Source organism: Gopherus evgoodei, chromosome 6 (assembly GCF_007399415.2).
Source record: "Gopherus evgoodei ecotype Sinaloan lineage chromosome 6, rGopEvg1_v1.p, whole genome shotgun sequence".
Lineage (NCBI taxonomy): Eukaryota > Metazoa > Chordata > Testudines > Testudinidae > Gopherus > Gopherus evgoodei.
This window is the reverse complement of record NC_044327.1, coordinates 55,152,367-55,164,013: the sequence shown is the minus strand read 5'-3', so window position 1 is coordinate 55,164,013 and position 11,647 is coordinate 55,152,367. Positions and strand designations below refer to the sequence as shown.

Below are 11,647 nucleotides of genomic sequence, written 5' to 3'. Positions count from 1 at the left end.
TTTAACAGCACCTATGGCTAACTGCTAAATGGCATCCGTCCTTCTCAGCGGCAGCCCGAGAGCCAGGAACATCCCCTCTGGTTACTGGGTCTTTCTTTAACCACCACCAATGTAGCGTGCCTCGCTAAGGCGCCCCGCGGGAAGGGTCACAGGAGCCGCTGTGCTGCGGCTGCCTTACAGAGCCCGGCCCTCTCCGTGCTAATGGTGGGGCCCGGTGCTGCAGTCGGGTCCGGGACCGCGGCGTGGATGCCGGGGCAGCCCAGGTGAGGGGAGCTTGGCGCCGCGGCCGGCTCTGCCCCAGGGGAGCCTCTCGCCGGCTCGGAGGCCGTGTAGCGGTACGAGCAGCCTCAGCTGCGAGGCGCCGCGGCCAGGCCAGGCCGGGGCCCCGGCTCCTCCTAGCAGGCTGGGAGCGAGCGGGCTGCGGCGGAACGGCCCTAGGGCCGGGGTAGACGCAGCTGCGCTGGGAGCTGGGCACCAGGGCCGGGCCTCATGGTGAGGAGGCGGAGCAGGACTCGAGATTGGGGGCCGCCCGTCTGCCCGGGGGGCGGGAGCGGCTGGCGGAGCAGCAATAGCGGCGGCTTGGGCCGCAGGGAGGCGCCTGAGCGAATGCCCCTGAACATGGCGGCGGCGGCTGCTCCTCCCGCGGGTGGCGGGGGCTGCTGCCCGGCCGGGCCCGGCGGCGGCGGCTCGGTGCCTGTGCTCTTCTGCTTCTCGGTCTTCGCCCGGCCCTCGACCGTGCCGCACGGCGCCGGCTACGAGCTGCTGATCCAGAAGTTCCTGAGCCTGTACGGGGACCAGCTCGACATGCACCGCAAGTTCGTGGTGCAGCTCTTCGCCGAGGAGTGGAGCCAGTACATCGACCTGCCCAAGGGCTTCGTGGTCAGCGAGCGCTGCAAAGTGCGCCTGGTGCCGTTGCAGATACAGGTGAGCCCCACCCCGGCCAGGACCAGCTCCCGCCCTCCCTGCGCCTGACTAGCTCGGAGTTACGGGCTCCCTAGAGCACGCGGGGGTGCGATTCGCCCCCCTGAGGTGCACTCTGTCTGCATGAATACACTCCCGGCATCTCTCAGCGTGCAGGTGTCCCGCTTTGCCCCTCCCCTTCCTTTAAAGACTTTCCCGGCGTGCTTCAGGTCTCCTTAAAGTCCCACCCCCTAGGTGCTGGAACTGGGGGTGTGGCAGCACCCCCTGGTTTGAAGTGGTTTCCATTAGATACAAGGTTAACAGTTGTGTTCAATGGCTTTTAGCGCCCCTCATTATACAATTTGTTCCAGTGCCCTTCCCCCTAGCCACCTCCCTCTCAGGCACACATCCCTTGTCACACCCACTGCCTGCTTCTCTCAAAAGTCCACATACGCTGTTGAAACTCCCTCCTGTAGCCATCCCCTCTTATGTAACCTGCTCTAAAATTTCTTTTGGAAAATTAGCCTTGAAGGAATATAACCCCAGTGTCTCTTAACATGCTTACATAGAATTCTATGTTCACAGTTGTGACCAGAGTTTAGGAATATGATTTATTAGCTCTTATCACTTTTAGTGTGCCCAAACAGTTAAATAACAAATATAGTTATTCTCAAGAAATCTGAGATTCCACATGTTGCAATAAATGTCTTTGTTTTAAAAATGATACTATATAGAAGACAGGTTATAAAAATGATTGCATAGCAGTGTCTGAGTGTGCTATGTTTCCTGACAATCTTTTTAATTGTAATAATGATTTGTGATGTCTGAGGGAAACTTCAGTGCAGAGTAAAAAAAGGCATTAGGCAAAATCTAAATCCGTGAAGAAGCAATACAGCAAACCTACATTTTATGTTAATAATATAAATGTATCAGTATAAGACCGGAATCTAATGCACTTCACAGAAACACATGTATCTCACAGCCACCCTTGAATCTTGGTTTTATATTTAATGAATCAGACCATATTTTCCCCAAAGATGGTACAATACATAAAACAGGAAACATTTGTCATTTGAAATAGGCACTCTGTGCAATCTATCTTTCTTTCAACTAAATTTGTGCTGAGGTGGAATTGAGATTGGGGTCAGGATTCAACATTGAAAACAAAGATTAATCTTTAATTACAAATTTTATTGTGCCAGAGCTTTGTACTATGCACTACATGTCCCTAGTTTTATATTCAGTCCTGCTTCTGATAAATTATAGGATAGTAACTCACTGGTTTCAATGCAGACTGCTAGACAGATACAGTACGTTTTTCATAGTAAGATAACTTCATGCAAACCAGAGATTTATGCCAGTCATGCTGTAATGACTGCATTCACAACAAAATTGCCTCACTTTTCTCTTTTTCCAGCTTAGGGAGTTTTAAAATGTCAACTATTTTTCAATAATGAAAATGTGAATTTTATATGGATAGGAATGTTCAGGTTTTAGCTGTAGTCAATTAATTTTCCTCTGTCAGGCAGAAATTTTGGATGAGTTGGAAATGCAATGTAAAAAATTAACAATTTTTATTATTTGGAATATGGCTATTCTTTGTATCATCAGAAAATACTTATTGGAATGTTATTCATAAATTAGCCTTAATAATAGAGTCCTATGCCCTAGCAGGTTATCAGGTCAGACTCCCTCTACCTCAGTGGCTCTCAGACTTTCCAGATTACTGTACCCCTATCAGGAGTCTGATTTGTCTTGGGTATCCCCAAATTTCACCTCACTTAAAGACGACTTGCTTACAGAGTCAGACATAAAAATACAAGTAGTGTCGCGGTACACTATTATTGAAAAATGGCGTACTTATTTTTACGATATAATTATAAAGTAAGTTAATTGGAATATAAATATGGTACTTACATTTCAGTGTATAGTATATAGAGCAATATAAACAAGTCATTGTCTGTATGAAATTTTGGTTTGTACTGACTTTCCTAATGCTTTTTTACGTAGCCTGCTGTAAAACTACACAAATATCTAAATGCGTTGAATGAATTTGAATAAATGCCAAGTATATAGAAAGAGAATTTTATTTTAAACTTTCAGTTATACTACTTCTAAGTTTTAATTTTTAACATTAGTAGGTAAAACAGTTTGATAAGTTTAATGACGTTATGTCCCTGTAGTTGTGGTTGCAGAATTGTATATATTTTTGTCAAAAAGTCAGATCCTGTGACTAGCAGTTATATTTTAAAGTATACAAGTCTCATTATGTATTTAAACTGTCCTGAGTGCATCTCTCACTTGATAAAACTCTGGATTCCTGTTGGTTACTGCAACACTGCTGTATGTCTGGGTCAATATTTAATTGATTGCCACGTTAGTTTTAAAAAACAAACAAAAAAAATAAAATAAAATCCTTAAACATCCTTTCCCCTCTAATTTTTTTGTTCTTCAGTATGTGTTCAACTCACACCTTGCAGAGTTTTTAAAAACTATTTCCCATTCCAGAAATCTCCTTTTTTTAATAATCATTTAAAAATTTAATTGAATTAAAACTGTGATGTTAAATCTGTATTTTTGTTTTCAGATAACTACATTAGGCAACCTGACACCTTCAAGCACTGTATTCTTTTGTTGCGATATGCAAGAAAGATTCAGGCCTGCTATCAAATATTTTGGTGATATCATCAGTGTAGGACAAAGATTGGTAGGTTTACTGATTTCCCCCCTTTCTCCTCCCCTCCCCCCCACTGCAGTAACTACAAAAATAGTTGCAAATTGTCATCAATGCATATATACTACTGGTGATTGGTGTCTTTTACAGTCTAGATGTAAATACTATACGTTCACCCCTCTCATGCTTAAATAACTTTTATTTTTGTGGATTTATTTTTCCTTGCAGGTCCAGGGTGCACGGATTTTAGGAATTCCAGTCATTGTGACAGAACAGTATCCCAAAGGCCTTGGCAGCACCGTACAAGAAATTGATTTAACAGGAGTTAAACTTGTGCTTCCAAAAACAAAATTTTCTATGGTATTGCCAGAAGTAGAAGCTGCCTTAGCAGATATTCCTGGAGTCCGCAGTGTTGTCTTGTTTGGAGTAGAAGTATGTACTTGTTTGTTATAGTAGTGTATTATTACCGTAGTATGGTTGAAAATGTGTTTCTATATTGATGTCTACGCAAAGCAGTGTTATAGTCCAGATACCACTTAAAGGTTAAATTGTTTGTGATCATTTCAGTTGTTCAGACAGGATAATCTCATAAGATACTTAGATACTTATAAATTGAGTTTACAAGGCCAGATCCTGCAATTATGCAGTTTGCATTCAAAACTCCCATTGAATTAATTATTAATTTAATGTTTAGGAAAACTATAGGATTGATCCCTAATTTAATCTTGTACTGTAGTTCTAGGTAATCCTGTAAATACTTTTATAATGCTGGTATTTTTCTGACAGACTCATGTGTGCATCCAGCAAACAGCATTGGAATTGGTTGGCAGAGGTGTGGAAGTTCACATTGTAGCAGATGCCACCTCATCAAGAAGTATGATGGACAGGATGTTTGCTCTTGAGGTAACATGCATAATTTAGATAGACTTTCTTCTACGCCTTGGGTCTGTGTTTAGTTCTCTTATTGTTACAAACCATTGAGAAAGTTACAAACATTACAGCAAGTGAATAACTCAGTGAGAGGTGTTGGTTATGTAGTCATCCACAGAATAAGTCACCGAGCAACAGGAGGGCCAGGATTTTTTTTTTAAACTTAAATATTTTGGTGATGTGTCTACATGCAGAGCACAGAGTTGCGGACATCAGGTCAGAATTTGGGAGCTTCTCATGAAATGTTGGACTTCTACAAACTACTGACTTTTTTTGGCCCCTTGGGTGACCTCATGAGACCGAATATTCTATGAAACTGTATAAAAATACTATAGAACTTTTTATAGCAGAATAGTATGTTGCTCGGCATGCTACTGTTGTTAAACACTTCAAGTATAAAGGGGCTCTGGTTCTAAAGCATCTTGTAATGTGCCTGTCCCCACAAAAAAAAAAGGGGGGGAGGGGGCAGCAAATTCAGTAAAACTCCTACTTGCCTCTAAGGAGCTAAAAGCTTTAAATTCCAGATTTTTAAAAAATTTCATTATCACAATTATAAGAATTCTGGTAGTCCAACTGAATATGTTACAAATGTTGCAGAAGTGACAATACATAAAGCTAGAAAATTTTAAAAGTGCACCTGCATGTCATACACAACGTCATGGTGGTTTTATGGAAAACAATGCACTCTAACTAGCTTGCAAACTTCATTGTTGTGTTAAAAATCAAAGATGGAAAAGAGAACTGCATCTGCACTAAACATGGGAATTTTAGCTCTGGATTTTAGCAGAATAGTTGAAAATTAAATTCTTAAAATGAACACTAATTCCATAACTTTGTGCCAGTCACATAGAATCAAAAAAGGAGTTGCACACCTTCTATATCTAGTAAAACTTTAGAGCTTAAGAAAAGTCAACAGTATTGAGCATTTGATAAAGATGCAGTAACTTTGATTAAGTGCGAGCTTAATGAAATCTGCCACATAATGCATATGACACACAAGGACTACTGTCAGAAAAATAAGTCACAGACTCATCTGAAAACTAATGCAGTACAGTATTACTATTGCTTAATATATATAGTAAGAAAAGAACCAAAATTGTGGTGGTTTTGCTGTTTCTGTACATTTGCTTAGAACAAACAGCACATATCTTTCACGTGTGCATGCGCGCACACACAAATCACAGTTCTGTTTATTGTAATAGATTTTGAATTGCCCTGGACAAGTCTTGGATTTTGTCCAGTCAAAATGGATCCATTATTATAAAAAAGTAGATAGCTGCACTCAAAACTCCTAGAAGGGCATTTCAAACAAATTAATTGGTTCTGAATAAACTTTTTATTTTGAGTTTGGGGTAAATTTCAGTAGTTCTCAAAATGTAGTTCAGAAAGCACTTGCTGGTTCTTTGTGGAGAGCTGACGGGTTACATGTTACTGGCTCCTCTTCACTTCTATCCTCTTCGCTTCTATCCACTTCTATCTGCTGCTTAATTTTATAGGGGAGAGGAATTGAATGCTGCCCTCAGGGCCCATGGCTGGGGAAATGGGGACTAGAAAACAGGAAGGCATGTACAGGAATATTGTATGATCATGGGACTGATTGTCTTAAGATGTGTTCCATGATTTCAGAACATTTGATAACCTCTGGTTTAGGCTAAATACACCATAGGAAGAAATATTTAAAGCCTACAATTTTTTCCCTCTTTCACTGGATTTACAGGTTAAAGTTACCTATCCCATAGGGGAAGTGGTAGATTTAATTCATTAATATGAGTTGCTTCAGATATGCTTGCAAGTCTTTGAGATCCTCTAGTAGAGGGTACTATAGAACTACAAGCTATTATGTAGACACTTTAATACAATTTGATTCTAAATTATTGGTGTACAGTGCATTTAAAATTTTCAAATTAGACCCATATACACATCAGAATGATTGTACTCTGTATAATGAGACATTCTGGCATGAAACAGGAATAGTTCAACTTTTTTTTTTTCCCTGCTGCCCTCAGCCATGTTTGCATTCCTCCACTCTGGGCAGATTACTTCTTCCTCATGAAGGGGTATATATGGTGACTGCCCTTTAATGTTTAGATTCGGACCAAGGAGAATCCTGCATGAAACCTGATTGTAGCCAGAGATGAGGAAGACAACTTTTATCCCATGGTCTCCTCTTCTGCTGTTACTTCTCGGATATATACAAATACATGTAGCCCCATTTAGAATTCAATCCTGTATGCTGAGATATTTTTGTCATCATGAAGAAAGCTCTAAAAGAATATTGTTTTTCAATAAGTTAGGTTTTTGTTATGCTTGAACAAATAAAAGTAATCAGTTAGGCAGCACAATTTTTGAATGCTAACAAGCTATCTTAAGGCTCCTGTTAGTTTCCTCAGTTGCAGACATAAGTGATAGTGTGTACAAGCCCTAAGGCTATGTCTACACTACAGCTTATGTCAGCAGAATGTATGTTGTTCAGGGGTGTGAATAAACCACCACCTGAGTAACATAAGTTACACCAACATAAGCAACACTGTGGACAGTGCTGTGTCAGTGGGAGAGCTCTCTCTTCTCGGCATACAGCGTCTTCACCAGACAGGCTGCAGCAGCGAAGCTGCAGCTCTGTACATGTACATGTGTCCTAAGTCTTTTCCCAAGACATTTAATAGCCCATTCTATGCAAAACAGTTCCACCTCTTGGGCTAAAGAGGTTAATGGTTTCCTAAAACAGATCTGCAAAGCTAAAGGTTAGGTTATTTACACTTTTACTAGCCATTATAGAGAAGAGGCATATGTTACTTTCAGAACCCTTTAAGCTGACAAGATAGTGACCATTATGCCTCACCTCTTCACAAGGTGAATTTTACCCTCAGCATTTTCTTCTCTTAAATGTATTTCTTTAACAGCCGACTCTCAGTTGCTATTCTGTTTTAATGACGCATGCATTACTGACATGAACACAGATTTATCATTAGTATTTTTTGGATAAGGATTTTTGTTTTATCAAGTGTGAGTGAGTCTCCTGTTTTTTTTCTAGCCAGTTTTTATTCCATTCCAGCTCCCATTTATAACTTTTTTCTAATAGTTAGTGCTCTGATAATCATTTTGGGAATTTTAACAGGAGCCTCAAGTCCACCTGTTTGGCGCTTAAATTCTGCTATTTCATTTGCTGCTTGTATCTGTTTAAGTATATGACCCAGAGAAAATGTATCTGTTGTTGTTAGATACTGAACATTTCCACTGAGAAATACTCTACCAAACATTACCAGTAATGTATTTTAAAATCTGTAACTGTGCTATGCATATTCTGTTTAATTTTAAAAAATGCATGACCTTCCTGTGGATTAAAGTTATTCACTACAGTGCTGGAGAATTCACTGCTTTTTTGCAATTTAAGATTAAAACTTCCAGCCGTGTTCTCATGCAGAAAGTGTTAACTTGAAGGAAACAATCTGCATTTGTCTATTGTTTTACAAACTACGTGCTTACTGCATAAGGTATGACACTTAGCTAAAAATAGTGATTTCCCCCATACAAAGATTACTGCAATAATGTGGGGGATATGAATATAGGGATGCTTATCCCACAACTGCCTAATCTCGCTACCACTGGCTAAAGTACCCAACCCTTCATAATTGGTTAGGGTACTTTTTTCCCTCCACTGCTCACAATAGAGACCAAGCCTGGAAAGTCCACTTCCTTCTCATTTTCTGTCCTACCCACTGTCCCCTCCATGGGGATAGAAGGCATGGGAGGTAGACAGGATCCAGAATAGGGATCTACAATATCAGTGAGGCAGGGATCTGATGTAGTCATTAAGCAGCTGTATAACTCTTTGCTATGGAGCTTTGGCCTTTCTCCTGGATACATTAAGATATCCTGCTGTACAGGCAGCAATTGTAGCCTGCCAGGGTTTGCATGAACTGCAAGATGTTTGGAGATAGACAGAACATTACTGAATTTAATTGTGCTTGTATGAAATAACTTAAAATATAGGTGGTCTCTTTTAAGCCTAACAATTTTAACTTTTATGTTGAAAATATTTTATAGTCTTTCAGAAGAGTTCTCTTTGTGTAAATGTCCCATTACAGGCTAAATATAAGCTTTGCATTCTTAATGAAAATTATTGCTGTTTGACTAATATGAGTGAATTACAATCAACAGCTAAGGCTTGTAAAAGAGTCTTCCTCTCTTACTTTCACGAGACTGTACAGTGCCCTGGAACCAGCAATCTCATGAACAGGGTATCTAACAATCTCTGAAAAAGGAAATTCATCTTCAGTACAGCTAACTTATTTTCTTTATAATAATGCATCTTACCTACACAGCACCTTTTATCCGAGGACCTCAACATTTTTAAAAACTGGATGAGAGAAGCTTTTCAAAATTGCTATGTTGTTGGAAGGCGTTTAATTCTCACTTTATGTATGGGGAAACATTCATGTAGAGGGAAGTTACATGTTTAAATTCACATAGAAGATCTGGACTGGAGAAAGAAACCTTTCTGAGTATAATGCTTTAATCCAAGACTGTTCTTCCCCCTAATTATTCCATAATAAAATTGAATTGACTTTCTCCTTCCCACACCCCTCTAATTCTCACCAGCCTCCTGGTTTTTTCCTTCCCATCCATAAATACTGGGGGCAAAACAGCACAGGATTTATTGTTTAAAATATTCACTAAAAGTATTCTCCATTTGGTATATTGTATGGGCTTATCCACACTTGCAAGGGTCTCACCTTTTTCTGTCTCTGTTTTTTTCTCTTTTAGCGTCTTGCTCGCACTGGAATAATAGTTACCACTAGTGAGGCCATCTTGCTGCAGCTGGTAGCTGATAAAGATCACCCAAAATTCAAAGAAATTCAAAACATCATTAAGGCAAGTGCTCCAGAGTCAGGGCTCCTTTCTAAAGTATAAAGAGGGCTGTTTGAAAGAGCAACACATTGTCATCTTTAAGGAAGAACTAAAGTTGTAAACAGACACGCGTGCACACACACACACACCAGCTTCAGTAGAAATATAAAACTAAAAATGGGCGTATTTGTGCTTGCCTTAGCAAAATTTGTCTGGGTGCCAGTGTGTTCTGTTTAATCACAGCTGTCAAAGATATTCAGTACCATGAGATGCTTTTATTGTCAGATGCTCTATTATTTATTTAAAAAAAACTTAAGAGGTGCCTGTTAGTCTGTACTGTATCCACTGATAGATAGAATTCTCCAGAAAGTGCACATTTCTGTGAAATCTCTCTTGATTGTTCACTTTGTAAAAGTGTACTGTGATATTCTGCTTCACTTTTGTATTGATTGAGGTAAATGTGATGTGCTAATATGCTTTAACTTTGTGCATAAATTAAACTATTTTAAGAGAGAATTTCAGTAGTATAAAATAGATGGACTACAGGTTTACACTGTCTGTCTCTCTTTTAGAATAAAAGCTAAATGCTTTGCTTATTCAGTAGACAAGCCAAGTAGTTCAAGCAACAATCTAGGCTTAATTATTTTGGGTGACTGAAGTGGACTATGTTGATTCTTGATTATTCCAGACTTTTGACTCCCTAATCCTGTTTTAATGTTCTGTACTTCAGCTACAAGTTCCAGGAAGCAATCATTGGGTCACTGCCCCTTTCAAAATTATAAAGAAATCTATCAATTTGTTAATGAGATGATCTAAAAGATTGGTTTATAGTAATTCACAGCTAGTGGGAGACTACTAGCATTTAAAATTGAAAAAAAATCTTAAAACTCTTTCAGTTTCAATTACTAAAGGCTAATTATTTCTAGAAATGTCCTTGGATATTTTTAATCCTTGTATGACTAGATTTAATAAATTCCATCTGGTTTCTGCATTAAGCCAAGCAAGCCCTGAAAAAAATAATCAACTTTTCTAGTCTGTTGCAGACTTCTGCAGCACTGATGTTGGAATTTGATTGGAATCTAGCCTAAAAGCGTAATTTAAAAAGGGACATCTGTAACTTGTTGCTATATATTTTGTAGCTGGAACTTTAACACGATTGTTCCTTTTGAAGGCACCTTCTTCATGTTCAAATGGGTTTAAATTGTTACATAATGTTTACAACAAGAACGTAACTTTAGAACCTTTAAGGTGGTTTTTTTGGTTATTTTTTTAAGTAGATGAAAAAATATTGAACACTGATCTTTTGGCTATAAAACTAATTACAGTAAATGTATTGTTTGAAATGATTTATTTTCCCCACAAGATGGCTCTAAAAGAATTGTATAACCTTTATATGTTTAAAGCAAATAAAATGTTAACATTTACTGTGTCTCTTACTCTTGTGGTATTTGTGGAATGGAGAATCCTAAAAGCTGTTATTTACCATAGCTCTTATTCTAGCTTGTGCTGTCTGTAAAATTTCCATAGATGTCATGGAAATTTTGTGCAACGATTTAGAGAAGAGTGTAGCCCAATAGCTTTGCTTATGTTGTTAAGAACTTATTTTGTGCTCTAAAATTTGAAGAATGATCACCACTCTTGTGGCTTGAGACAGGAAAAGGAGAAGAAAGGTTGAAGAAGCCATTGTCCCACATCACTGACCTACTTTTACTTTTTTTCTTTTGGCTGCTATATTAATCACACTGTCTAGTAGAGTAAAGTCTACTTATATAAATCAACAGCTGTGCACAAAAGTACTATAAATATCTCATGAAATATTCTGTTTCTTCAATATTTATACATTTATATTACCTGTGGTAGTGAGGAGAGGGAAGTTTCCAACAATATCTTATGCATATAATTTTTTTGGAGAGATGTTGCTGCCTTCCAGAGCGCCATATTTTATGTTGGAAACACAAGCAGGTATTTGTAGTTGATTAATTGTTAGTAAAACCAAACCATTGGAGCCACACTGCCAGGATGAGCCACAGGGACCCTAGAGCCTGAGCAGTGTCTCCTTAATCTCTAGCAGATCCCAGAGATCCATAAGGTTTATGGACTGGATCCGTTGTTTATGTGCTAGGGTTTGGGGGAAACTAAACTTTTTCCCTATCTGTGGGAAAGGGAGAAATATTGGAGGAAACACTATGAGAACTCCACAGAGATTTCCTTTGAATGGATCCCATCCCAATGATATTACTACAAGAGATGTCAATCAGGAATAATAAAAGAAAACACTAAAGAGGATCCTTATAA

At 39.1% G+C, this 11,647-nt stretch overlaps 1 protein-coding gene across 1 annotated transcript; it reads left to right on the top strand.

Moving 5' to 3' along the window:
* Positions 1–603: 603 nt before the first annotated feature.
* Positions 604–10,776, top strand: ISOC1 (isochorismatase domain containing 1). Its single transcript, XM_030567388.1, has 5 exons — positions 604–924; positions 3,488–3,607; positions 3,803–4,006; positions 4,361–4,477; positions 9,269–10,776. The coding sequence occupies exons 1-5, from the start codon at positions 607–609 to the stop codon at positions 9,413–9,415; spliced, it is 906 nt and encodes a 301-aa protein (XP_030423248.1). The 5' UTR covers positions 604–606; the 3' UTR covers positions 9,416–10,776.
* The last annotated feature ends 871 nt before the right edge of the window (positions 10,777–11,647 follow it).

Coding starts and splice junctions, on each gene's coding strand:
- ISOC1 (XM_030567388.1), top strand. CDS start 607: ATGCCCCTGAACATGGCGGCGGCGGCTGCTCCTCCCGCGGGTGGCGGG. Junction 925..3,487: donor TGGTGCCGTTGCAGATACAG/GTGAGCCCCACC, acceptor TTTTGTTTTCAG/ATAACTACATTAGGCAACCT. Junction 4,007..4,360: donor TTGTCTTGTTTGGAGTAGAA/GTATGTACTTGT, acceptor TTTTTCTGACAG/ACTCATGTGTGCATCCAGCA.